Source organism: Symphodus melops (genome assembly GCF_947650265.1).
Source record: "Symphodus melops genome assembly, chromosome: 16".
NCBI lineage: Eukaryota > Metazoa > Chordata > Actinopteri > Labriformes > Labridae > Symphodus > Symphodus melops.
In genome coordinates this window covers 6,624,017-6,652,001 of record NC_136706.1, presented here as the reverse complement: position 1 = coordinate 6,652,001, position 27,985 = coordinate 6,624,017, and the positions used below count along the sequence as shown (strand labels likewise).

The window sequence follows — 27,985 nt, the reverse complement described above, 5'->3', positions numbered from 1 at the left end:
CAGTCAGCTTTGAAAAACTGCTCAGTCAGTTTTCACTACTGAGGAAGAGAGGAGAAGGGAGATACACCTGGCAGCAGCTGCTTAGCTTAGCAAAGAGACAGCTAGCCTGGCTCTGTTAAAAGTAACACAACCCCCCTAAAGCTCGCTCAAACGCTCGAGTGTAAACACAAAGATTTCCAGTTTAAAAAAAACAAACAGTCACAGTTGGACTGGGCTGACTGACTGTTTCCTCCTCCATGAATAGAAGATGGGAGCAGTCTTTAATCTAACTCCCCCCCACAAAGCAAAATAAGTGCATCGAGCATCTTCTCTAAGCATAACAATAATGTGTCAGGATATATCAGAATAATTTAACTTTAACATGGATAATGGGACTTTTTTTTTTTTTACCAACTCATTTACTTAAGCACAAACTGAAACATGGACGACAAGCAAGTGCAAAGTACCTGCGTGACAGCTCCAGAGCCGCCATGTCCTCGTTATCCAGATGAGAGTCTCCTATCAGACAGAGGAAAAGATGCTGTCAAGGACCTGTCTGTAAACATCAGTGACGAGTGACTGCTCTCCCTCTGCTGAGGCTTTGCAAGACCATCAAATCATTTCTGTGCAATAGGTGAGGACTATTTCGTGACTGGAGCACAGCTGTTGTTTAACATTTACAATGAGGATTAACTCTATTACAGATTGATGTTAGCTACTTAAAACGGAAGCATAATCGTATTTTTCTATTTGCATCTGGTCAAATGAAAGACAAGAGCTACCTTTGTCCAGCCGTCCTTCCAGCCTGTCCAGGATGCCGAGGCTCTTGTCTAGCTGTTCTCTGACCACCTCCCCCGTGTAGTAGTCCACTTTGTTTGCCTGCAGCAGATCCTTGAAGGCCTTGTTTAGCTCCTCCAGCTGTCGCCGCTGCAGGGCTCCCAGCTTGCGGCTCTCCTTGATCTGCTGCCTCAGTTGGGACAGCTCTCGGGCCTGCGATTGCACCAGGGAGTCCAGTCTAGGCCGTATCGGACAGAATGGAGATACGTCAGGAAAGATAACTAAAGTCAAGTCTGTAGCTGCCAGTCGATAATGAAACGATCATGTTAAGAGTGAATGCTGACCTTGCAGGAGACGTAGAGCCGCTGGAGGTTTGCTGCGGTTGATCACTCGATCTTCTGTTCTGCGTCCTCTCTCCTTCCAGGTCCACATGCAAACGGCTGGTATTGTCCTTCATCGCCTGGCTCTTCCCCTCCTTCTTCTCCCCCAGCGACACACTTTTGTAGCTGCCGTTCTGGCTATGGTCTCCGTGCGAACCCCCTTGATCCCTTGCGGCTGACGGATCGCAGGTGTTGGCGACGTGATCACTGGGGAGAGAGTTCCTTCGCAGAAGACTTTGCATTTGCAGGATGAGTTTGGTCTGGTTTTCAAGCTGGACCTTCAGCTCTTTGACTTGTCCCTGAAGCTGGTGAGGGTCCTCAGACGCACCGTACTCGTCATAGACCTGCAGGCCTTTCAGACTCACCTGAAAAACACAAAAGAAAAAACTTGTACAATTGAAAAGCCTTTTTTAAAAATATTTGGGGTCGCACTTTAACAGCAGGAAATTGTTGTTTAAAAAGGAATTTCACTGACTATACAATGTGGGAAGTGTTCACTGAGAGTCTCTCTGTCATTTTGAAGTCAAATGTTAACGTGTTTCTCCTCTTCTATGTTCTTTACGGTAAAATGTGTTTTGGATGTGGTCATTGAACGTGAGGGAATTCTGTTTCTGCCTGGAGGCTGAGTAAAGATCTGTGATCTGGATGAATGAAGTCGTTGAACTCATACAGATATGGCGAAAAGCTCAAGAGTTCAAAACAGCAGCTGCCAAACTTACAAGCTGTAGAAACAGAAGCTGGCTCGCTGATTCAGCAGACATTTCAATCAGTTGCTTCAAAATGCTCTCTGGGGGCATTATGCACAATGTACTCAGCTAGCTCCTTAGCTATACATGCAATAATTGCAGTGCATGTTAGAGCACGCATACACTCCTTTATTAATATTTTGTCAACCTTTGCCCTAGTAATTTTTTTTTTTTTTTTACACAGATAAGGGGGGGGGGGGGGGGGGGGGGAGACGCCACACTTTGTTGGGGGTTCATTTTATACCTTGGCTGAGCTGAAAGCTGGAGAACTGGGGTATGGGGTGCTGGAGTTGGAGTCCAGGTTGTCAGTGGAGGAAAAGTTGGCCTGCTCATGTTTCAGGAGGTAGGGCAGGCTCGAGGCACTACAACTGGGCTTCACACCAACCTCTAGATCTGGAAACACAAGGGGAAAAAAACAGAAAAATAAAACTCAACTGGGGAACTGATTCTGGAAGACAAATTGTTAAAGAGAGAAAAACTAATAATCTAAGTGACAGATTGACGGTGAAAAAAAAAAAAGAAGAAGACAAGAAATTAAAGTGACAGGTTAATGAGTGCTCCAGAGACATTCTGAACTTCAGAGTGGAAACATGCAAGAGTTCATCAATGCAAAACATTGACCGTCCATTTAAGTTTGTGAAGAGTGCACAGAGAAACACCAAGTTCAAACCAGCAGAGTTTGTGTGGTTAAGACACCCGAAGGGGAAAATATCTCGTCGAGGTCAGAGACAGAGTTACAGTTCCCTTTATTCATTCTGTCATGCACACTTTGGAAAAGACTCGATCCACATGTGAGATTAGTGTCCACTCAGCAGACAGACATGCAGTGTCCGTCTGAAAGCCGTCTACCTGTGCTACTGCTCTCTTCCCTATCGTTCTCACTCTTGCCACTGGTTTCGTAACCCAGGTCCTGCAAATCCACCTGCACGCCTTTGTCATCCTGCTCCAGAGCTGGCATTGGGGGCAATATATGTCGGGTTAGGGAAGAAATCGTTTAACAAGCACAAGTTCCTCTTCGCTTTTATGTTGTTTCCATTTCAGTTTAAAATAACATAAGCATGCCTTTTGCAGATTAAAAAAATGTATATGTTCTGTTTTGGCCGTTCATCTTACCTCTCCGTGCAGTTTCAGGGGAGGATGTGTTCGAAAGGGCAGTGGCCAGCTTCTCCTCCAGGCTTTTACACGCTTTCTTCTTTTCCCTCAGCGCCTTGTGGAGAGCTTCCAGCTGGAGCTGAACATTCGGTGGTAATCCTTCGACATCCTGCAACGTCCTGTGGACTTTGCTCTCCTCTTTCCAGCCCTTTCCTTGGACGGAAGCCTGGAGCTCTGATATTCTCTGATATTGATCGGCGATGAGTTTATATAAGAGGCGGAGGTTGCCGTGAAGTTCTTGGTGATGCTCTCCATTTGTTCCGGAAGCGGCGGACTGATTGCTGATGGATTTAGAGGGCGGCTGGCTTGTCGTTTCACACAGGTCTTTCCTCTCCTGCAGGGCCTTTTGAAGCTTCTCTAAAGTGAGCTGCAGCTCAGAGCTGCTCTGTGAGGATCGACCAGAAGCTAAGGAGCTGCTATTTGTACAGTGTTTTGCTAGAGAGGCAACAGCAGACTCTGCAGCACTGAGGCAGTTTGTGAGAACTTTGGTCATTTCCTCGTTAATATCGGAACTTTCCCTCAACTCCTTTCCCTTTAGTGATTCTGCACTGCCGCTGTGGTGTTGACTCACGGCTTCATGAGCTCTCACTTTTTCTTGAAGCTCTGCATTACGCCTGTTCTGCTCCCACAGTGACTCCTGCAAAGAGTCCACATGTCGTTGCAGCTCTTGCAAAGAGTCATCTGTGCTTCCAAAAACACCTCTTAGAGACGGTTTGCTCGAGGAAGTCTTCAGCGGCTGCAAAGCGGCCCCTATCTCTAAACATAAGTGATCGTTTTCTGGATTCTCTTCCTGGCTTTTAGTGGAGGTCATGGCTTTCTCTGCCATGCTCAGAAGATCTACAAGCTTGTTGTTAAGCTCCTCCTTCTCCTGTAGTGCTGTTTGCAGGGCCATGCATCTGCTGTACAGCGCTGCATCTGAACCAACGGAGGCGGAGCCTGTACACGAGCCCGCCGTTTGTGTCCCGACCCCTCCATGGCTGTCCAGACTGCAGGCGGTGAGGTAAGCGATGGTGGATTCTGCAGCCTGTAAGGCCTCGACATACTGGCGATTGAGCGAGTCCTTTTCCTGGAGCTGAACGTCGAGCTCCTCCCACTCGGCCAGCTGCTTGCTGAGCTTGTTGATCGCTGCCTCTTTCTCCTGACACTCCTGGTGGAGAAGTTCCAGCTGAGTGAGAAGAGCAGAGCTGGCTGGTGTTGCTCCTGCTTCCGAGCCGTTATCCGTCTCCACTTGGCTGCTGGCGTATGTGTTTCCATGTGAGGAAGAGTCGGACTCTGTATGCAGCAGCTGCTCAGACTCAGATACATCATCCATGAGAAAGTGTTTAAGTGCATTCATTCTTTGATGGTCAGAGTTCTCAGGCTGCCTGCTGCTACTCGCCTCCACTCGTAGCCTCACGGGGACCGGGAGACGAGATTTGATCCCTGCCTACAGTGAAAACAGATATAAGTGTCGTCTTTATTGTCTCCAATAAGCTATGATACATGCAAAAAGAAATGGTAACAACAACAAAATGCATGCAATGCAATGAATGTTGTACACTTCTCCTGCAAAACCAAACCTACCCCGTGGTCTGTGACATGCTGCTTTGCACTCTTTGCAGTTCGGCCTTTCGTTGGGAGATTCTTCGTCCCCACTGTGGTGCTGACAGGTCTCTCCCCGTCTGACATCTCGTGGGAGTTGTCGTCTCCCTGCTCAGTTGGCAGACTCATGACCTCTGCGTGACCTTCGGCCTCGGCTTGCAGGCTTTCCGCACTCTTTCTCAACTCCGCCTGTCCGTCACTGCTGTTCCCCGAGGCGTCTCCGCTCTCCTTCTCTTTACTCTCCGAAGACGTTTGCTCTTTCAGGAGACCCCGTAGTTCCACGTTTTCTGCTTTGAGTCTGAGCAGCTCCTCTCTGCATGAAGGGGAAGAAATCTGATTCGCTTACTGTTACACAGACTTAAAGCGCAAGTAAGGAGTACGATCTGGACGCTGTTTGAGAAAAGACCTACCTGAGGTGCAAGACAGATGGGACCCCACTGTCAGTCAGAAGGGTTCGAAGTGCTATTTCGTCTGTCCTCCTCTGCTCAAAATCTTCGTCTCCAATGTCCAAGGTGTCTTTGCCAGACTGAGCATGCTCTCTACTCTGGCTGTTCATACTGTTCATATTGCCGAACAGCTTTCCAGACACCATCTAAGAGGCAAGAGATCAGAAAAATGGACATTGAGTTACAGAAAAGGGGAATTTACGAGGGTGAGGATATTCCTTTTCCGATCATATATTAAAGATAATATTTATCTTACCTGTCCTAGTGTGCTGTCTGTCTGACTCTCTTTATCTTGACCAGAATGTTGTGTCTTCCTACTTTGAACCACAGGCCGCGCCTCCTGCTTCTTTTCGAGCTGCTAGAGTAATGGGATGGGAGGCGAGTATGACACAAATGGCTCCATAAAGAAAAACTTAACGAGGGAACAAAATCCATAAAAACGCTGCACAGCAAAAGCAGAATGGTGTGACGAGTCTAATGTGGTATGGCGAAGAGAGACCATTTCATGAGACACAAAGATAAAGAAAACACAGGGGAGTGGTTAGGAGAGGTGGAGGAGAAGAAGACGGAAACTTCTACGACAGGCAAGAAACACACTTGTTAGAGAAAAAGACAAACAATAGCAAAGACTAGAAAGGCTTTAGCAACAAGCTAGACAGAGCAAAGGTTAAGAGTCAGGTTCAGGGTTTGAGTGGAGCTAACAGACCGGATGTTAGGTTATGACTTCGACATGATTTATCAAGTATTTTCTAAATGTGGACAAACTATTCCAAGATTTACTGATAAAATGCAAAACCCTTCAGAGAATACACTTCAGCATCTCCAGTTTAAGTACACATTTCTCCATTTGCTGCACTCTTTTCTGTGGCCTCTAACCTGGTTCCAGGGACTACTGCTGGCCAAATCTTTGCCTCCATTATCGTTGTCTGACTTCTCCAAAGTTGACGGTGGGCTCTGGAGCTCGTGGTTTGAAGTCTGCAGTCTGCTGAGAGAGTCCTGCAGCTCCAGTACCTAGGACCATGATGGATTTATTTGTATTTATTCACAACATTATTGTCTTCATGTTCAACACATTTCATTGCTAGTCTTACTAACTGGTACAAATCTGCTCATTTACTCGTAAGATTGAAAAGTGAGTCACCTTCTGTCTGAGCTCTTGCACGGAGAGTTGAGACAAGCTGTCATCCTGCCCCTCCCCCACACATATACTTATGTAGGAAGTCTGATCTCCGATGAAACTTAAAGTGTCGCCTAAAGAAAAGGGGGGAAATTAGGTTTGAGTAAAAATGTTGTTCACTAAAACTCCAGAATAAGTCATGAGTGTGTGTGTATACACATATATATACACACACATATATATATATACATACACATATATATACACACACACACACACACACATATATATATATATATATACACACATATATGCACATATATACAGTATATACACATATATATATACATATATATGTATATACATATATATACATCATACACACATACATATATACACATATATACACATATACATACATGTATGTATATGTGTGTATATGTATATGTATATATATATATATATATATATATACACACACTTTTCTTCTTTTTTTTAACTTACCAGCATCATTTGCACCACCAACACCTCCTCCGCGGTTCTGTATGGCTCCTAAGCGAGCCTGCAGGGAGGCATTCCAGCGCTGTGCGTCCTCCAGCTGATCTCTCATACTCTCCAGTTCTTTAGACTCACTCAGGTCCATACCTGAAGAGACACACAAAGGGGGGAGTTCCTTACAGTCATGTTTGCCATGTCAGCATAAAGCATCTGTTCAGGTCAGTGTTCAACTGTCAACATGTGTTTAACTTCTCAATGCACATGCAGCATAGTGAGTTAATAAAGGGAGATTTTCTCGAGTAAAATCAGACATTTTATAATTTAATGAAATCACTTGAAAAAATGATTTTCAAGAAACCAAGACCTAACAAGCATGATTGTGCTTTACATCATCCTCTTATTAAAGCATAACTAGATTAGCTGTCCATTACTTTCTAACATGTTTTTAATAGGGTTTGGTAAGCTTGTTCCATACAGATTAAATTCAAGGTAGAATTAGAAAAGCTGACAATTGTGTGTGTTAAATGAAGCTAGAGATGCTCAGCGACACATACATGTAAATACATGTTCAAATATGGATATAGTTGTGTATATAAAATCAAACAGTTTGTGTCAATGTAACAGAAACAATGTGTGTAAATGTAATCAGTGGTAATTACTGAAGCTGCATCTAAATCGGATTCAGAGTGGATGTTAGCGAAAGGCCTGTTACTTATGGCTGACCTATTTATACACCTGGCTCTGTGCAGGGGGGGGGGCAACGTTTGACAAGCACACATAGGCATGCACATGACATGCTCACAAACACTGCTAGCGTACAGTGACATCTTCAATCAGCCTCAATACGACGTCCTGACTTCACATCCAAAGTACTATCTGTGCTTAACTGAATTAACTCGGTGATGTAAAAGACAGTAAAAACGTAGCCTTTGGGAGAGGATTTATTTCAGGGACGCTGCTCTATAGCAGGGGACTGTTAGATTCTTCTGCTTTGTGACAGCCCTAAATACCCCTTTTCAAAGTTGATATATAATAAAATGTGTGTGCAATGAAATGACAGAAGGTAGCATGGGTTGAATTAATAAGCAGAGGGGTGTAATTCAACAAACAAGTAAATGTTTTAATGGGACAGTCAGAACAGACAGACAGACAGTGTGTTAAAGTCCAAGACAGAAAGACCGGCCAACAGCAGCCTTTATTTAGTTTAGGGGTTTTTTTTAATAAAAGGACAGACAAACAAAGAAAGAAACAGACTGAAGACATTACAATTTAAAAGAGACAAAGACAACTATTAACTTTACTGTGGATAACACATGCAGATGAGGAGGTGATGACGTTAACAATGAAGGTAACGTGCAGACGGATGAGCAGGTGTGCACGCTGAATACTGTGACACATAGAAGAGGGGACATGAGCCTGTCAACACAACATACTATTAAAGTACACACACACACGCACAACAGAGAAGACAGGTGTGTGTACACACACACACACACACGACAGAGAAGACATGTGTGTTTCCCTGGGAGCTGAGGTCGTCAAAGATGTAAAATGTTTTTAACACCGCACAGTTTAAAACAATAAAGTCTGTTATTTTATAAGATCAATAGTATGGAAAAGTACCAGTGCAATTGTGTTGCCATGGTATCAAAGCAGGGACTGATAGTGTGTGGTTCTTACAAGAATAGAAAGTTAAACTTTGGTATGGTGACAGCAGTACTGGCTGCTACCTGAGCTTGTTTCCTGAACGGATAAACATTCCTTTTTATTCTTTCCTTTCATTCAGTTCCCATCACCTTTCACCGCCCCGTGTGATTGCACTGCACCTTCTCTGAGTTTGGCCTTGTGTATCTCTCTCTCCAAGTCCTCCCTCAGCTCCTCGTTAGTCTTGATGCTTTCCTCCAGCTGCTGCCTCAGGAGCTGCACAGCTGTCAACTCAAGCTGCAGAGCGTGGAGACGCTGAGAACTGCAAAGCATACACACATTTATACAGTGTAATTAGGAAAAAAAAAAAGAAAAGAAAAAAAAGAAAATCAAGTTCATGTGATTTATTTTCAGACAGCGTGATCATTATCCCTCACCTGTCCTGTTCCTTTACAGTCCTGACCAGGCTGGAGTAGAGCTGTTGTTCGGCTCTCAGGGCTTTGTTCAGTGCATTATGCTCCTGTTGCAGTGCTATGAGGTTGGGGAAAGCCTTTGGGGAGACAGAAACAATAAAGGCAGTGCTCTAAATTTTCAAATTTTAAATTTTTGTTTAATTCAGAAGAAAAAGTTTACTTCTTGCTGGCTGTCTCCACCAATCATGGTTCTCTCTCTCTGGGGGAGCCCTGGGAGAGATCTCTCCATGCCTGAGCCGATGACCTGATCCTGGGTATGATCAGCTCGGCTGTCCCCCCTCTGACCAAGGCGTTGGTGGAGAACCTGCACAGAGGTATTTAATAAAACTTCAAAACTACTGAGTTTAGGCTGAGGAGATTTAGTGAAGTCAGAAGAAAAGCTCCTAATTGAAATGTTATTATTTCCAGCAGAAGATCTTGACTTTGTTAATGGGTGAAGTCTTACATTGATAATCTCATCCTTGGTCTTCAAAGTTGCAGTCAGGGATTCAATATTAGCAGCCTGACCTTCATTGCAACCGTCTCGCTCAGACAGCAAAGACTGCAACTCAGCCAAAGATATCTAGATTTAAAGAAAATTCAATCCAGGATCAATGAAATTAACACTTGTTTGTAAGAAAAGTTCAAATTGACCATGTAAGTTGGGTAAAATGAACTGACCTTCAGCTCAGTCTCCCTCTTCAGTGCTTTGTTCAATGCCTCAGTTTTCTGTGCCAGTTCTTTCTTCAGGACAACAACTGTTTTCTTTGGGAGAGGAATGTTCTCTGCATTATCCTCATTGTTCCTCCTGGACAGCTCGGCTTCAGAATGGACAGAACAGAATCAGAAGTCAGATCATGATGTAATTTAAGTTCCCAATGCCTAATCAGAGGGTATAAAGGGTCTTAATGCCTCACCTTCCTTCTCGTCCAACTTCTCCTGCATGATCTGGATCGTTTGTCTGAGCTCCAACACATGATCTGGCTCCTCCCTCTGCCTCATCTCTGCCAGATACTGATCCCTCGCCTGACCATGCTGCAGAAGCTTCTGCATAGTTCAAAAAATACAACAGCAACGGACTGAAAAAACTTCATTTGGAAATCAAAGAATCACATCATATGAAGTCAAAATGTAAAGAGCAGTATCATCAGTATTGCTCTTCTGGGGACTGCTGACTTCATCCCCTTGTTGAATATTAAGTGGAGGACATTTTACAGCTGAGTGACCGGGCAGCTTACGTTGATGAGGCTGTCTTTGTCAGCGAGCAGCGCTTTGAGCTCTGCAGTCTCTAAATGACTCTCCTGTGCTGTTGTGGAGGTTTGTCTCTCAGCGGTGGAGAACCGCTGCTGGCTGTCAGACAGCTGCTTTCTTAGTTCCTGAATCTCTTGTGTGCGCTCAGACAGCATGCGGCTGTAGTGCTCTGCAGACTCCTGGGAAGACAAAATACAGAAGAAATCAATGAGAGAGAGTGATGTTTGCAGTTTTTGTAAATATGAAAGATATGGATGATGAAAAAGTATTGTATTTGCATAAATGACTTTTTTGAATTAATTTATTGAATTGATCATTCTTTATTAATATATTATTTATTTAATTTTAGATATTGTTAGTATTCTGCTGTAATTAACATATAAATATACTTTAAATCAGATGTATATAGCTTTTTATCGTATTTAATTTAACGCAAAGTTTGCATTATATTTAGCACGAGTATCACTCTCTGAACTTTAGTACCAATAGCCAAGACTTCTATTATATCCTGGGTGAGCAGTAGAAAAATCTTTGCTACTCATTACTTAATGTCTTCAATGTTGTTAGGCATCCATTAACCCTGATTCACAGTAATGTTGACGTTACTGAGAGGCGGCATGTAAAGAATAAAAAAAGTAAAAGACCTACAATTGAGCCCTGAGGAACACCTATTTATTCATTTATGGCTTTTGGAAAAATCATCCATGACAATTAAAGTTCTTATTCTGTAGATAAGATCTGAACCACTAAACAGTAGCTACAATGCTAATCTAATGTTCAACTCAACATATAATAACAAACTGAAGTATCTCTTTCTATTTGTTGCTATTAATACTGAGATTGACTGTGTTAATCCCTGATATCGTAACACGCTTTCACAATGAAATGTTGACCTTGAGGAGTTTGTCCTTGCTGTTGATTGAAGCCAACAGTCCCTCCACAGCACTCTCATTGTCAGCAATGAGTCTTTCTCTGGCCTTCTGAGCCTCTGCCAGCATGGCCTCTGTGACCTTCAACCTCTGGCCCATCTGTTCAGCGAGGTCATGTGCATGAGTCTGCGACTTGCTTAGCATTGAGTTAGCCATTTCCTACAAAAACAGGAGAGGCAGAATTACACAACCGAGACCTACAGAACATTACAAATGATGTGGTGTGTATTTGTTGTACATGCTAACCTCCATATCCTTCGTCTTGCCCTCCAGGGAGAGCTGTAGCTGGCTGATGATGGAGTCTTTCTCCCTCAGAGATCTGTTTAGGTTGTCTTCTACATCTTGCTTAGATCTTTGAAGATTCTTTAAGGTGTTTGCAAGATGCTGCAGCTCTACATCTTTCTCTTTGATCAAACTGTCAAAACTCTGTAAGGAAAGAAAAGGGGCAGAGACAAGCATTTATAACTCATGTCTGGCCCCAGTTTCAGACAGATTCACAATGGGCAGAGTCCTATCTACTTACATTAATGGTTTCCTCGTTATGAGAAAGTAAATTATTAAGCCTTTCCAGGTCTCTTTCCTTCTCCCTTAGAGACAGCTGCAGCTGGTGAATCTCATTGTCTTTCTCCTCAATGGCAGCAAACTTCTCATCGAGCGCTTGCTGTTAAAGAGTAAACACAAGACTGTCAGACTTAAATTACAGTCACTGTGGAGAGAAGATTACAGAGAAGGAATGCCACACCTCCAGAGCTTTCTCCTTCTCTTTCAGCCTTTGCCGCAGCTTGGAGAGCACATTATCGTTTCCTTCCATGCTTTTGCTTTGTTCAAGGTCTCTGACCATGTTGATGTACTCCTGGTGAACACAGAGAAGAGTAATGTAACACACGTTATGTCTTCTGGTCTAGAATCTGTCAGTAAATGTTAACATAGATTATTGTGTCACCTGTAGCTGCTGCTCTTTATCAGCTAGGGTGGATGTCAGCCGCTGGATTGTGCATTCGTGGGACTGTAATTTTCTTTTTGTTTGATCCAGCAGCTCCTCGTACTGCTGCTCCAGAGCACTCTCCCTTACCCCAATCTCTCCACTTAGCTTTTTGAGCTGATTATTTAGATCCTGGAGGGAGGAAGGATAATTCAAACAAAGCCAGGATTTGAATTGTTAAAGATAACACACAATATAATAACAGCGTTTAAGAAATGTGTACTGGACTGTCACTGTCTTTAAGGACTCTTACATTGAGGGCTTTGTCTCCCTTCTTCTTCTGCTGTTGCATGTCCTCCAGTTCCACCTCCAGCTGCTCCTTTGCTTGCTGCAAGTCCATCAACTCCTGATCCTTCCTGTCCAGGCCACGCTGAAGCTTCTGGGATTCAAGCACCTTGGCATGATGTTCGGCCTGGAGTTGAGCCAGCTCGGTTTGCTTTTCCATTAAAAGATTCTGGTGCTCCTCTGCTCCCTGAGGGACATGCAGAAGAAGTACATTAGCTTTTGCTTTACAGTTGTGTTGATCTTTAGTTATACTTCTGTCAATGCACAGAACATGTAGCAAATAACATCACTGTTATCATGCAAGGCCAATTCTATAAAAGGTGGCAAGCTCTTTCTAAACAGGTGCAGGACTTGCCTGGTATTTCTGCAGTTGGGCTTTGTGTGCTGCCTCCCTCGCCTTGGCCAAAGCGTCATCCCTGTCCTCAATGTCATGACACAGCTCAGCTATCTGTAGAATACGCGTTGAAGATTGTTGCATGATATAAAATTGGTGACACAGAAAGAAAGGTGACTTGTCTTGTGATCGGCAGAATAAACAGAACATCACCTCTTTCTCCTTCTCTCTAAGAACCTGAGTGAGTCCCTGGATCGTTTTGTCTCGCTTCAGAGCATTTTTCTTCTCAGAGTTGAGTTCATTCTCCTTGTCCTCCAACTTTCCTAACATGTTCTGTTGACAAGAGGTAGATTTTTTTTTTTTTACACAAAGACACTTCTCAATCTATTTCAGTAAGTCAGTTGTCATCCTCTTGTACCTTGTTTTGATTCTGGGCCTCCTCCAGTGTTTTGCTCAGGTTCTCAATGGTGCTTTTTGCTTGGGTGATCTCTTCAGTCAGGAGTGTTTTAGAAGACTCCAATCGGCCAAAGTCATTCTGCTTCTGTGCAAAATAAACAAAAGAATGGAAAAATGTGTTAATGTTTAATTAAGTATCTAATATACTAATGCTTTAGTATTTGACCCAAGTGTAACTTCTTAAAAGAACTACCTTCACTCTGACAGGAGTGAACTGATCATCAAACTCCTCTGTTAGGTCATGCAGAGACTTCCACTTTGCCTCTTTGGATCTACATTTCACCCTGAGATTGAGAGAACCAGTATTTAACCTCTTCAAGACAGGGATTCGGCTCCCTGGTGGAGCAGAGACTTGTTGTCTGGAGATGCAGCGTAGGAGCTGGATCAGATCAGAGATCACAGAAGGCTGGCTTGAGGTGCGGTGGAGCAGCGCTTTAGCCTGAACCTTTCCTCCTGGCTCATCAGAGACACCCTGCCTGGGAACAGACAGCTTAGGCTCTCTGAGTTTTGGTTTGGCTGGAGGGTCTGGAGAAGTGTCAAAGGAAAAGTCTCTATTGAGGCACTGCAAGGATGTAGAGCGACCTTTGATTACAGGTCGAGGAAGTGTTCCTTTACGTTGGACCAGGTCGAGGTACAAGCTCTGAGAACTTTGCCGTGTTCCTCGGAGACCAAAGCTCTTTACAGAAGCATCGGGCCAGGCTGCTGATCCCCCCCTGCTCCTCCTGAGGCCTGAGCGCGCCCCTTTACTCACAATCCGATCCAGACTCACACACCGTCTAATTCGAATCTCGGCGTGGCCACTTCCAGCCTCCTTGAACTGCTGTATTTCAGACGCTAAGTCACACACAACCTCATCTTCAGGACTGTCCACTTCAGAAGTTGCAAGGTTCTTGCAACTGGTGCTCTCTAATTCACTTCTGGTCAGCTGTTGGTTGTTTTTTCTGTAAATGTGGATGATGCACTGAATGAGGTGGTCCTTCTCCGCTTGCATTTTCTGGATCTGGCTGTTGTGTTTATCCTGCAGCTGGCTGATGTTAACGTCACAAGTTACCACCTTTTCCAACTGGAACACACACTTTCCACAGAGGAACTCTCCACGGCCATCGCGAGTCACCTCCCAGCCCAGAACATGAGACAAGATCACGTGTAGCTTTCTCTTCGCCGACGAGCTGAAGATCCAGCGACACTGGCTTCCCACCAAACGGACGCCACATATCCGACATGGGTCCCTCATGGCGCCTTTCGATCGTCAACACTCACCCGCTTCTAACGAGTCCAATAGCTCTCTCTCTGACGTGTAAACTGTCCAGACCTTATGATCACAATCATGCCAACCGTGGAAGAGCCATCTATCATTTCCTCTGACTGCTTCAGGGAGAGCAGAGAGGAAAGTGACTGAGTGCAGAGCACTATAAGCCCTAATCCTTTGATAATCCCCGCTCCCGCCTCTATTCGCCTCTCCCACAATATTCAATCAGATCAAATCCTCTAGGACGGCCACAGGGATCAGTATTGGGACCATTGCCAGACTATACCTAGAAAATCTTCCCCCCAGCCGCTGAGAGGGGACTTCAGGTACGACCCTCAGCCCCATAGAGGAGAGCGTAGAGTTAGGCAGAATCCAGCAATAATTGAAACTCCACAGACTCCTTCCTGCCTGGCAGTACATCAAACACCTGCTTTAAAACCAGAGAAGGTTTCATTTTGGTAAACGGAGCGATCACAAATTCCATTACACCTCCTTCAAAGTCCTTTCAAACCCAAAAATATCTAATCCAATCTTTCTAAATACAGCCCCTTCATTAGTTCACCTATATGATATATATATGATATATATATATATATATATATATATATATATATATATATATATATATATATATATTCACCTTTAAACAGACAGATTACAGACTCTTTGTTATCTTTAATATAGGACAGACATACTGTAAATAACATCCAAAGGAACAGTCTCCAGACAACTCTTTAATCCAGTCTTAACACTGTGACCTGAGTTCAGACGCCAAGACCTGATGAGGAAAGCTGGGACACTGCCGAACGACGCTTTCAGCCCTCTACGTAACAGTAACTTAACCAGTCGTCTGCTTATTGGTGTAAAAAAAAAAAAACCTTTCAAATGTCTTTGGATTATTTCTAAACAGTGAACTTCTTCAAGTTTTCTAAACTGTGAAATAAGATATCTTGATTATTTTATTACCATCAAACATTAAAGTACATCAAACAAGCCCAATAAACAGGATTCCATGTCATAAAAATGTGTCCAAACACTCAGGAATGAAGACCACAGAAAGCAGAGAAGACAGAAAAGAGAAATTCAGACTCCAGTACAGGTTCACTTTCCCCTTTAAACTCCTTTATACATCACTTAAAGGATTAAGGGACAGAGATTACTTACCAGGGTTACAAACATCAAGCTTATAATCAGTTCAGATGAGAGAGGGTCTACCAATCTATGAAAGACTGTCCCAGAAAATGCAAGTGCAATTCTTAAGAATAATGTTTTATATGTAAAATCACAAAGATTTTTTGTTATTATTTTGTCTCCAGTACATACCGCCAATAAGAGATTCACAAACTCACATAAATGCAAGTTAAAACTCTAACACGGAAAAAAGAAGCCGTGTAGAAACCAGATCCAGAAACACAGCCGCCTTCTTTGGGTCAAAACTGATTTAAGATGGACTGAGGAAAACTGAAAAACTGTGCTGAGGTCTGACAAGTCAACATGTTACTCTCTGTTTGGGAATACTGAACTCCCTGTTCTCTGGGCTAAAAGAGAGGGACCATCTGGCTTGTTATGAGTGGACACGGCACAGTTCAAAAGCCAGCATCTGTGATGGTTTAGTGATCTATTAATGCACATGGCATAACCTGCACATTAGTGAAGGCACCATTAATGTCCAACAATATACACAGCAACATATGCTCCCAAATAGATAAATTCTTTTCCAGGGCAGTACTTGCAGTAAGACAATGCCAAACCACATGCTGGACGTATTACAACAGCATGGCTCTGTAGTTAGAGTCCAGGTGAATAACAAGCCTCCATGTAGTCCTGACTTGTCACCAATGGAACAATTTTGAAGAATTGTGAAGCGTCCAATAAGACAAAGGGGACTGATCAGTTGAAAAGCTAAAATCCTTCATTAAACCTTTAATTGGTGAAGGTCAGTAGCAGAATCATCGGTGCCCAGTAAAGCAGCCTCACTGGTAGGAAAAAGGCTAAATTCCTCCTGTCAGTCAGTGCTCAGCCCCTTCACTTTCAATTTCAGTTATTTCTTTCAGATTAGTTTAAATCCAACAGATACAGGAACAGTGCAATTTCGCTCCTTAATTCAAGTTAAAAAATAAACAAATAAAAAAAGAAAGGGGAGGGAGGGGGTGTATTTGTGTTGATAATACTGTTGGTACCAATGATGCTATTGTGTTTCTATTTCTATCTGACCTTGGCTGTGTTGCTCTGGTCTGCTTCTGTTGAAAACGTGGTCAGCAGTTACTCTCTCAGGCTAATATTATTTTGCGGTCTTGGAGGGTAAGTATATGTGACTGTGTTGGAATGTGAACTTTTGAATCTTATTACCAGTAATGAATATCTAACAGTGACCCGTTTATATTCTTCTTGACTCAGCACGTTCTTTTGTGTGTGATAGAAGCTGCTAAGATCATCAGTCAAGGATCACTGTTGTTTCACCAAGTCTGCTCCATTCACTGCCTCTTACGTTACACCGCATTAGCTTTTTCAATGTATTTTGACTTTCGTTCAGTCCTTTTATGCCTTGCCACAAAATAAATTGACTTATTGTTGGCCTTGCATTTAAAGTTGAAATATAATTTTCCAATGAAATTTCTAAACATTTGATATGTTTGTCTTGTGCTGCTTTCACTAAATCTGGGGTTTCAATGTTTTGCAAATCTTCACGTTTTGTTTGTATTAAAATATTACACAACACCTCAATGTTTCAGGGCTGTAAGAGAAGCAGTTAGAGGATTTGAATATTGATACACTTGAGTATTGCAATATTATGTTTGGTGGAACAATGACAGAGTCAATAATCTGGTGTGGACTTTGATATTTTGCGTGGATGTTTTTTTCCCACAGATAGAGGAAAATGTTGAATCTTTTTGCAAAAAGACAAAAAAGAAGTGCCATGATGTTCGACGTCACAGGGAGTGCAAGAAAAAATGTGCAAACCCCCAACATTTTTTGCATGAAAAAAAACCCACTTTGCTGTATATGCTGTTGTGTTTTTTGTGTTTTGTATGTTCTCCAAAGTATTTATGATTTATTTTTAAAATTGAAATATTTTGCCTGGATTACAGTAAAACAACATGCTGAATTATCCCCTACAGCCCTACTTTAAACTTATACTGCAAGTAGCAATGAGGATGTAAGCTTCTTATTGTTAAAAGCCCAGAGACAACCACAACAAACAACCGAGTGCCCAGCATCACTCCTTCACTGAAACAGGAAACAAACATTAAACTTCACCTGGAGGCACAGAGACATAAAACATGCCAAGTACATTTCCTGTGCTTGAACAGAACCGCACTTAAAGTCCTCTGAAGTCATGAGTGCCTGCTGTGTGTTCACCGCAAACAACACAGCCTGTGTGCATCATCAGCCTGTGAGTGACTTGACACATTACTGCACGGTACAATGAGCTAGCTTTTGGTTTGAGGCTAGTCTCCAGCTGGAAACAAAAAAAAAAAAAAAAAAAGAGAAATAATGACGTAACAACGATTGACCTAAAACACATTCAAGTGGAGTCTACGTACTCAGCCTCAAGTCTTTCAATGTTTTGTATTCATTTGAAGAAACCAAACAAAAAGAAAAATGAGGAAATCCTGAAACACCAACCTGATGATCTGGAGCGGCTTGGTCGTTCTCTTTTTGTAGCTTGTTCCTTAGTGCCTGCAAAAACAATAGTCTGAGGTCACTCAAATGTCTTTTTATATTGCAAGCAGAGCTGGAACTTTTTTTTTTTTTTATCTTTCTCATAAAGGCATCTGAAGGACTTACCTCGAGCTCTTGGTCTTTCTGGGTGATGAGATCAGACAGCTGTTTAACATGGTCAGCTAATGGAGCATCTCTCTCTTGGTCAGCACTTTTCTTTTGCTGGATCACAGCTTCCTGATTCTTTACAGTGGTTGTGAGCTGCTCTATGATACTGGAGTGAAAAGAAAAAAAAAAAAACAAGCATTAGAAAAGTTTAAACCTTAAGGCAGGTAAAAACTGAAAACATATGAACGTGTCTTTGCACATCTCTCATGTTCCTACTTGTCTTTGTCCTGCAGAGCTTGCTGCAGGTCTTGGACTGGGCTAAAGGTGCTTGCTGGACCCAGGGATTGGAGCTGCCTCTCTATGTTGATACTCTTGAGTTTCTCCTGCTCAGCGATGGCTGCCATCTTCTCAACCTCCTCCTCTGCTGTTTGTAGACACTGACATGAGGCAAAAGGAACATGTGAGACAACAACCGGAACGCAAAATTTGCCTAAAATAAATCCAGTTATAACTGCTACGAACGCCGATTTTTGGACTCTTGCCCTCTTAGTTTGGCAGTGCATTGCATACTGAACAAATGGGTTTAAGATTATAACATTTTAATAAAATATTTCCTTAAACAGAGAACGCAATTACCAGAACTTTTAAGAGACAGAACTGGACTGGGGATGAAATAGAACATTACTCAGAGGATTTCAAAAAGCTGTGCGGGGTAACAGGTATTTGAAAAGTAATTTTACTATTCAAACCACTAAAACACCTTTGACGTACCTGTTCTAGGTCAGCTATCCTCTTGCTGAATGCGTCCCGTAAAGCGTCCATGTCTCTCTGAGCTTGCTCTCTCACACGCTGAGGTTCTCCTGATTCCCGACCTGCCAGACTCTCCAGCGCTTTCCTGGAGAGAAAATGTACAGGGCACATAGGGTTGATGCTATGAAAATCCCATTGTAGAAAAGAACCTTGCTTTGGTGCCAAAAGTTTTAACATGACACCAAAGCGTGGAGTTGGGCAGACACAATCGCTCAGAATTGCGGGGCTGTCTTTGATACTCACGATGCAGACACGAGGAGCTCCTGTTTCTCCGCCAGCTCTCTCTTCATCGACTCCAACTCTACCTTCAGCTCAATGTTCTGCAAACAGAACACATTAAGTTCATTTTAGCACAAATTACACATCTGGAGTAAGCACAAAGTCACTGGCATAAACTATGAGAAAGATTTCCTCAGAGTTTTTTGACAGTTCTATTGTTAATATGTGACTTATTGAATCTCAGGCTTTTCTTGGGACGTGTGCCCAAAGATAACATTCTTATATGGCACCTCTTTATTCATGATGGGAAACAAAAGCCAAGCAGCCCTAATGAGAGCAAGAGATTCCATTACTCTTACATTTTACTCAGAAAAGAAAGGAAATAAAGAACAATGAAAAGGCGAGACAGCTGTTTAGAGAGCATGATTTTGGCTGAATAAGATCCAGCTGTTGTTGTGGCTGAGGCTGTGATCTCAGTAAGTCCTGGTAGGAAACACTGGCTTTCATGTCGTACTAAGACACTGAAGGGTCCAAATGAATGTGTGGCATAGACATGGAACAACAGAAATGTTGTAGTTAAAAGATAACATAATACCGTTTTGAAAATGTCCTCAGTGGAGTCGTCACATTTCTGCTGCATGCGCTCCTCCATGAAGTAAATGCGCAGCTTCAGGTTGAAGTTCTCTTTCTTCAGAGCTGTGATTTGCTGCAAATGATTGAAGAAAAAAAAGATTTTATTACAAAGGAACATAATTACAAACCAAATAACTTTTTTTTTTCTTCATGTTTTACGTCTAGCCTCTGATCAGATGCACCTGACTTGAGCTCAATGCCACGAAAGCAACACAAAACACTGCAGTCTGGCTGTGGGGAAACCAGGACAACGTGTTTATATAAGTGAAAGGAGCATGTGTATGGATATTGTTAAAATGAAGGGAGGCCTTCATGCTTGTGTGTGAAGTAGACTGTGCATCATTGTGCTGCAGGCTCACAGCGTCATACAGCTGGTAATGGGGGGGGGGGGGGGGGGGGGGGGGGGGGGGTTGGGTAGATGTCAAAGAGGGGAGGCAGAAGTCTGGAGTCTCTGTAGCCAGGCGGTCAGCACAAGCCAAAAAGAAATGAGCGTACATTCCACACAAATGCTGAAATATAGTCTTGAAGCTATCTATCCTCCTACACACACACACCTCACCACTAAGTCTCCATAAATGGTAATAGCTTGGTTTTTGTCAGGCGGAGGATAAGGTTTAATAAATGTTCATGGTGTTGCTACATAAGCTCATACTGAAAAGCTCTGTGTTTGAGTTTGAGTTTATTAAGAATTCATTTAATTACTTGAATTTCCCTCGGGATCAATAAAGTATCTATCTACTGAACAACGTGATCATAGTTTGACTTTGGGCGAATCCAAAAGACCTTACATAACTTTAAGAATCATCAGATTTTTTTTGTTTTTTTCCGGACTCACGTTCTCATAGTCCTTCATTGTGAGGGCTTTGATTGGAGACATCTTCTCAGGGAAGGATGGAGCTGTGAAAACAACAAAAACAAAAAAAATTAGTCATTCACTTTACTGCTGCAAAAAAAAATCTCAACAGATCAGACGATCTGTCCCTTACGTCCTGCTTAGAAGAACAGGACACATATAGAACATATAATTTCAGGAATCTGTTCATCTCACAGACCTAAAGGAAAAGAGAAAGCGGTCGTGTTTGTCACTGAAGAGGCATCAGAGAGGTGAGAAGGCTTCCTGGAGCGCTTCCCTGTTCAGACCGGTCTAAAAGCTGCCTGCACACACAGCTGATCATGTATCACGCGTCACCACTCCGACTCCTGATTCATAGTTTGACAGCGTTATGAGAGGTGCTCTGTCGCCTGTCGATCTTGTTTGTTTACTTGTTCTCCTTCAAAATCAGAGGAAGTGCTTTTTTGCCCTTGTGCTGTTTAGACCCCACTGAAGATACGCCAAGAGCAACTGCGATTAGAAGTCTTACTTTGACCTTATTTCTGTGATTCAGTGTCTGACAGCTGCAGGAGCTTCCTGTCATCATGGGGTTGAATGATACCAGTTTGATCTAAAAATCGCTCCAATTACAGTATAATAGTGTTTGTTTGGTTTTTGTATTCCAGTCATTGACTTCATCATAGATCTAAAGTTAGGATTCTTTCATTGAAGGGTTAGATGAAAGAGGTTTCATTTTCTGGTCTGGGCATTAAGAGCAGAGGCAGGTCAACTCATCAGAGTAACAAACACATCTGACACTTTACGCGGCACCATTAAGGTCGGATAGAAAGTCAAATATCTGCATCTTCTGTCAATATGAATACAAGTTTCAGCACATGGATCCAAATGATAATTGATTTTTTTTTCTGAGGAATAGAAACGTGATGTTTGAGGTGGATTGTATTACATAAAACAAGCTTCTTGTTTGGACTTGTTTCTGTGCGACAGAAGAATCGTTTCTATTCTTCTCTTGAATATAAGAATTACTTTACATGTAAATTAAACATGACTGTCACACTACTGTCAGTGTTTGGCTTCGATGTCTTGTGTCCACGTGATCTCGCTTTGACAAACAGATGATGACCCACGTCTATAAATTGTTGACATGCTTGCGTTTAGTTGTTCCTGCCCTGCGTACACTGTTGGCACACAACACAAGCCTGACAGTGGATAACAAAAGAGGATTAGCTAATTAACAACATCCAGCTAATCCCGCATCACAGCTCTGGAGACAGAACTGTGGGAGGTCACAGCAACGCTTCAGCAGTGGGGTTAATTAATACACAGGGGGAAGGGATCGGACCTGAGCATGACACAAAAAAAAAAAAAAAAAAAAAAAAGAGGAAGTGACAAGAAGAAGTCTTACCTGTCATGCTGTCTGTTGAAAAATCTCCAGCATTTATGGAGTCTGGCAGTCTGCAGCTGGGGAAAGAAGCATTGTGTTAGGCCAGTTGACATTTGGAGTATCGCAGGAACCAAAGCAAACTCTGCCCTCTGTCTCCACTCGTGCTAGTACACACATACACTGATTTTCATAGCATGAACAACACGAGTGTGCCGTGTTTATGTGTTACTCACGCTGGCCAGATCCAGTGAGCCTGAAGAACGCTCCATAAATAGCTTAAGAATGACTCTCTGCTTCATTTACATCCACTGAGGCAGAAACACTGTCAGTGTGCGTGTGTGTGTGTGTGTGTGTGTGTGTGTGTGTGTGCGTGCGTGCGTGCGTGTGTGCGTGTGTGTGACCATGTGCCAGTGGCAGCCTAGCTCTCATGTTCAGACAGACAGGAGGAGAGAGAAACGGAGAAAGCAGTGCATGGGGGAAGGCTTGCTTTTGGAGACAAGTGGACTACTGTGGCCACTGATCAGCAAAGCATCACACAGAGACGGGACAGAGGTGGCACTCACACACTCTACACAATGCACCAAACATCAGCATCGCACATCTGGAGCATAACAATAATATAAAAAAGGGACCTGGGAGACAGCAACCCCATGCAGATGTAGCACCGCCGTTTACTCAGCTTCACAGCAAATTTCACATGACAGATGTGATTTTAAGAGGGGCATTAATGCATGAAAAAAATAAACATGAACTACTTTGCTCCAAGCGCTTGTCAACCTTGACCCTCGTGTCTAATACTATATATTTCCCAGCATTGCATAACAACCTCCCATACCTCCTCAAGCAGTGGAAGCACAGCCACTCTTCATGCCTCTCAGTCTATTTATATCTCGACATATATTTATTTTATTTTCTGCACAAAAGTCACAGATAATTCGACTCACCACTTCATGACTCCTCATGGTGGCATTAAATTAAAGAAGGTTACAACGACGGAAGTGAAAGCAGAAAATCCCAGCAGGATCGTGTCTGAGAGTAGGGGAAAGATGTCGAGATGAAATTGACATCAAATTGTGGAGAGTTTACGCATCAATCCTGCTTTGTTGTTTTTAGGGGTCATTTTGTAACCTTCATTACATTAAAGATTCATATTTTTATTATCATAATTAAAAGTGTTATTGTTGTTGTTGGTATTATGTGTAAGGCAACACTAAGCTGCAGAAAACCCAGCATTAGGGCAGGCAGGGCAAAAATGTATCTTTCCCATGTCAATTATTTGGATTTTTTTCAGGGAAGAGTCACGTGACGAGACATCCAGTCCATGACATGGAAGCAATGTCCGTCAATTGGACACATTTTATCTTTAGGAAAGACGACACTGAACAAAAAGAAGTCAAACATAAACACAGTGGAAAAACTGTTTACAAGAAATGAAAGTTGTTCATTTTCTATGGTTTTAGAGAACTTCATTTCTACTTTAAAACTAAAAAGGTGTTTCATTTCAAAGTGATGCTTTGCAACTACGGGAACTCTCGACCTCCAACCGTCCGTCTTTCACCCGCTCCTGATTATTGCTGCTATATCGGCCTTTGCAGGTCGTCACAAAAAAAGGGTGCCACGAGGGACTAAATACGGGAGGAAAGGCTATGACGCGCTGTCGTTATGAATGACTCTCCATCAATATGCTTTCAGTCATTTATTCGTCCCAACAATCAGAATCAGACGAGACACTAACTGTGTAAAAAGCAACTTGTGCGGTACAGTGTATGGCGGTCAACAGAAATTTTCCGCTCCCATGCTCACCCCCACTATCCATCCAAGACAATCAACCAGGTGAACAGGTGAGTGCAGCCCATATAGTGTCGGCAATCACCACAATGATTTCCGGTAAACACACCCACCACCAGAAACAATAAGATTGCAAACAATAAACAAATAGGTAAACAAACCATTAAACCAAACACACAACCAACTTACATTTATGGCTCCTACACTGATGTTTTCAAAACCCGCCATACAACAAACTTTTACTTAATTGCTTTAAACGTTCAATAACCCATCAAGCAAACAAAATTCCATCGCTCTGTTAGTCTTGTACTACACTGGACTGAAATTGCTTCTTATCATGTTGTTGCTTTGGTTTTTTTTATCTGCGCTGTCCAGCACTTTGGATCAACTGTTGTGTGTAAAGTGCTCTCTAAATGAAGTTGAGTTGAATTTGATTGCAGTGGAAAATATTCAATAAATAACCACAAATAGTTCATCAGATATGCACACTTTCATGAGCATATTTACAGTAGAGAGCATTGTCAGTGAACTATGAGGTCAAAAAACAATAATTAAATAACCGTAAATCTAGGCCAAATGTTTAATTAATCATGATATTGATTTGAGGTATAATCGCCCAGCCCTAGCCAGCATTGCATGTATTGTGCTGGCTTCATATTCAAACAGGAAGCAGCAACACCTTTCAGGTTTTCAAGTTAAATCTTTTCAACTGAAGTGTAATCATTATACTTTTGATCTTATAGAAGGGGCTGTTCCATCTCGCTCTCTGTGATGCTGGCAACTCTGCTTGACACACACTTCAATGATATCTTCTACAAGCTTTACCAAAGAAAAAAAAAAAACACTCTTCTTCCCCAAGATCATTTTGCTCAGACAACCATCACTACAAAGTTAACTTATAATAAAAAATAACAGCTCTGCAGGGAGAGAAAGACGCTCTGAAATAAAATCTAAACAATTTGGGGTTGAAAGTAGCATATGCTTACTGACAGACATAAACAACAACAACAAAACACTTTTACATGTCACTGTGGGGAGCCAACATTGTGTTTGGCCAAATTTTAAAATCGGGTGACGAAGAATATGAGCAGACTTAAAATAATCCTCCAAAAAAACACGAAAAGTCAGTAAAAATGTGTTGACAGTTGTTGCATCACTGAGGTTTCACATGCCAAGCAAGCCCTTCCTGTGTTAACAGCGAGGAACTTGAAAACACGAGACGTGATCAGAAGAACAAGTCGCACAACATTTGAAACATTTCTCATAGAAAAGAAAAGCCTCTCGTAAAAACAAGTGAATTCATAACAAATCTGTGGTGGTGATATTTGCAGTTTAGTAACCCCTCCTGCAGCCAGTGGAAACAATGTTAAAGAGTCTGTAAACAGTCACTTCCTCTTTTCTTCTCATTTTGTTTTAGCTGCTCGTTATAAATTTTACAACTTCGCTAAAACGAACACCTCGACTTGTAATACTTGTTATACATATAATACAATAACGTAAGTAGCTTGGAGATACGATAGCGAGTTACCGTCATTTTAAAACCATAAACAGCAAATTGAATCAGGTTTCACAATTACCCAATAAGAAATACACACCAAACATATCAGCTAACATCTTATATTACTGAGGCACGCTTACCAGCTGTATGACAGCCCTGATACAGGGGGGGGGGGGGGGGGGGGGGGGGCACAAATCATTTCAGAACTAGGAGAAAACAGACAACAACAAGCAAACTATGATGCTAAACTAATTTTAAAAGGAGTTACAGGCAGAAAAAAAGCACTAAGAACAGAGCTAACAACGTACAGTAAACCTACCACATTCAAATCCTCTCACCTCTTGAAGAGCGCGCGGAGGAGAAAAAGCAAATATGGCACGTTAAGCTAACTCCACATTATGAAGGGAGAATCAGTCGCTTCTTCAGTCAGTCTCTCTGAAGCCCGCTGAAAAGCTGCCTCTCTGATAATTTCCGCTTTCTTTCACTCACTGAATGACAGGTCAACAAGCCAACCTACCGACCGCAGTGATATATCACAGCAACATCCAATGAATATGATTTATAACGGAACACATCCTCTGCTTTGATTACGAGTCTGCTGCCCTTTTTAGTTTGGCAGTGAAGAGTAGGTCATTTTGGTTTTTAGTCCCCTAAACTTAAGACTTAATCTTAAATCAGTCTCACGAAATGCTGGGTCAACTCAAACTGGCAGCACTTAAGATGTGTCTTTTCTTTCTCAGTGTTGCAGTGTTTTATGAAAGCACACGTTGCATTGCAAAAATGAACGCACAACACCATGCATTGGCAAATTATTGTCATTTTTTTAATCAATAAAAAATGTTATATGTAGGTAGACTATGATACACGTTTGTAAGATGGTAGCTAACAACGTATATCGTTCAACAGGGGAGTATTCGTTTAACATAATTAAATAGCGCACATCAGCTAGATGTTATATGAACAATATAGATAGGATAATTTAATACATAAGTCTGAACATTCAAATGTCAATGACCTACTAACCTACCACAGGAAAAGTAAGAAAAAATGATATCTTGTATAACTTCACGTTACTAAAACTATTCGTATCCGTTAAGGCGTTGTCTAGTTAGTAATCGGTGGTACAGTGAATAGATATAAATGAAGCTTTTATAATATTTCAGCATCATAACAAATAGAGTGGTTGTGTGCATCCAGTCATTAGTCGGTGTCAGTGCGGTGCAGCCTAAATGCTGGTGTCGGATTAGTGTTACAGTCTAACGTACAAGCTAGCTGTAGCTCACGAGCCCGTTACTGAGTTTTACCTTCCGTTGATGTCCACAGGCAGCGTCAAATCGTCTCCCACGACGGAATCCATGATAATAATAATATGAGTCTATGTTCTCACCAAAAAGAAATACATTTTACCGTCTAGACGTTGTAGAAACTTCTCAAGGCGGAATTCAAAATAGTCCAGGCTACCGCCATCATGATAGGGTAAACGTCACCATTGTGCACGTTGGAAACTGATGATGCATTCAGGACGTGCATGAAATATTAAACTTCTTGGTAGTAACCTCGAAGTAAATGCATTAAAAAAAAACGTTATGGCGATGTAAAGTCACCACTACACAACGTCTGTTGTATGGTTATTTTTAGCCAAACCTCTGTGCTTCTTAACTTCAATGACTGCCTTTGAGTTTCTTTTTAAGACATCACGTTTAGAAAAATTCGACTTTATAAAGGCAGCACTAAACTGGGTGGATACTGGAACAAAGCGATTGGCCAAAACAAATATGTTAGGGAGGTACATAGAAACTTAAAAATAGGACATCTCTATAACCACAAATATATTTTTCACATTTCTGGGATTTAACAATCCTTCTGTTTGCATTCATGAATATATCGTCTGATAGAGTATTGGCATAAACGTAATTCGCATGGGTTTCGAAAGTGTGGTGGGTGTGTCGCATTTTGAGTTAATTGCTTTAGGGGACTAATTACACTGTTTAGGAATTTAGTCTGCAGTAATATGGGTTCTACACCAGAGTTTTATCACCAGGTCCAATCTTTCCAAACGTATCCACACAACATCACAAAACAACAGCGACATCTAGAGTTGCATCTCTATATTTCAGCCAGTTATTCACTAAAGTACTTTACGAGGTTATTGATTTTAAGATAGGCAAAATACTAGTGTGATGTCTGCGATGGAATTCAAACTTTTTGCACCAGTCAAAACATTAAATACGCACCACTCTTTTTTTTTTTTTTATAAAAGTGATGATGTTAAGTATTAGGCTTTTTACTAGGTCTAAAGTTCAGTGAAGTTAATGTATGATATATAGGTTATTCATTGCGGAAATATAATGTCCTGAAATGTGATGAAATAGGCTTTAATGTAAATAAACACAACACTGTCTTAACTTATACTGTTTAAGATTTTAAAAAAAACATGTAGGTTAGCAAATATAAGCAAAGTGTACTTCAGATGTACTCCCTAAGGCCTTACTATTACTGCAACTGATACTTTCATTTACTGATACTACATTTCAAAGGCTATAGTGGTTCTGTATGTATCAAAGGATTTGTATTTAGACCTTTTGTATTTGTATTTAGACATTGTGCAAGTGTTGGCAGGTGTCCAGCCTTTTGTTAGTGACATTAAAGTCAGACTCAAAGCCAGGGCTTAACATGTTTTTTTTTCCTGCTTTTTTGCAGGAAATTATGTATGGTTTAACATTGTTTCAAAATTGGTTTTAATTACCAAAACCTTATTTAGTGGTGTGAGATGAACATGTTTTGTAATAGGT

The 27,985-nt window shown here is 41.9% G+C and overlaps 1 protein-coding gene across 2 annotated transcripts in view; it reads right to left on the bottom strand.

The window, feature by feature from the left end:
- The window catches only part of cdk5rap2 (CDK5 regulatory subunit associated protein 2), a 34,658-nt gene extending 7,947 nt beyond the window's left edge, over positions 1 to 26,711 (bottom strand). Inside the window, exons 1-37 of one of the 2 annotated variants that reach the window (XM_079363844.1) lie at positions 26,498 to 26,711; positions 21,929 to 21,984; positions 20,527 to 20,588; positions 19,654 to 19,764; positions 19,083 to 19,159; positions 18,801 to 18,924; positions 18,306 to 18,466; positions 18,048 to 18,195; positions 17,886 to 17,939; positions 12,972 to 13,094; positions 12,767 to 12,886; positions 12,571 to 12,667; positions 12,188 to 12,402; positions 11,896 to 12,066; positions 11,695 to 11,805; positions 11,476 to 11,613; positions 11,199 to 11,378; positions 10,917 to 11,111; positions 10,011 to 10,202; positions 9,690 to 9,819; positions 9,454 to 9,593; positions 9,239 to 9,355; positions 8,954 to 9,097; positions 8,758 to 8,870; positions 8,503 to 8,642; positions 6,683 to 6,823; positions 6,203 to 6,312; positions 5,938 to 6,072; positions 5,318 to 5,419; positions 5,026 to 5,207; positions 4,598 to 4,928; positions 2,996 to 4,460; positions 2,732 to 2,833; positions 2,127 to 2,275; positions 1,101 to 1,501; positions 762 to 994; positions 447 to 498 (exon numbers count right to left, since the gene is read on the bottom strand). In XM_079363844.1, the coding sequence (XP_079219970.1) occupies positions 447 to 498; positions 762 to 994; positions 1,101 to 1,501; positions 2,127 to 2,275; positions 2,732 to 2,833; positions 2,996 to 4,460; positions 4,598 to 4,928; positions 5,026 to 5,207; positions 5,318 to 5,419; positions 5,938 to 6,072; positions 6,203 to 6,312; positions 6,683 to 6,823; positions 8,503 to 8,642; positions 8,758 to 8,870; positions 8,954 to 9,097; positions 9,239 to 9,355; positions 9,454 to 9,593; positions 9,690 to 9,819; positions 10,011 to 10,202; positions 10,917 to 11,111; positions 11,199 to 11,378; positions 11,476 to 11,613; positions 11,695 to 11,805; positions 11,896 to 12,066; positions 12,188 to 12,402; positions 12,571 to 12,667; positions 12,767 to 12,886; positions 12,972 to 13,094; positions 17,886 to 17,939; positions 18,048 to 18,195; positions 18,306 to 18,466; positions 18,801 to 18,924; positions 19,083 to 19,159; positions 19,654 to 19,764; positions 20,527 to 20,588; positions 21,929 to 21,984; positions 26,498 to 26,550 (6,575 nt within the window). In that variant the 5' untranslated portion in view covers positions 26,551 to 26,711. Of the gene's footprint in view, positions 1 to 446; positions 499 to 761; positions 995 to 1,100; positions 1,502 to 2,126; positions 2,276 to 2,731; positions 2,834 to 2,995; positions 4,461 to 4,597; positions 4,929 to 5,025; positions 5,208 to 5,317; positions 5,420 to 5,937; positions 6,073 to 6,202; positions 6,313 to 6,682; positions 6,824 to 8,502; positions 8,643 to 8,757; positions 8,871 to 8,953; positions 9,098 to 9,238; positions 9,356 to 9,453; positions 9,594 to 9,689; positions 9,820 to 10,010; positions 10,203 to 10,916; positions 11,112 to 11,198; positions 11,379 to 11,475; positions 11,614 to 11,694; positions 11,806 to 11,895; positions 12,067 to 12,187; positions 12,403 to 12,570; positions 12,668 to 12,766; positions 12,887 to 12,971; positions 13,095 to 13,202; positions 14,282 to 17,885; positions 17,940 to 18,047; positions 18,196 to 18,305; positions 18,467 to 18,800; positions 18,925 to 19,082; positions 19,160 to 19,653; positions 19,765 to 20,526; positions 20,589 to 21,928; positions 21,985 to 26,497 lie in introns of those variants that run through there. The other variant, XM_079363845.1, reaches the window with a different exon arrangement.
- Positions 26,712 to 27,985: the final 1,274 nt, after the last annotated feature.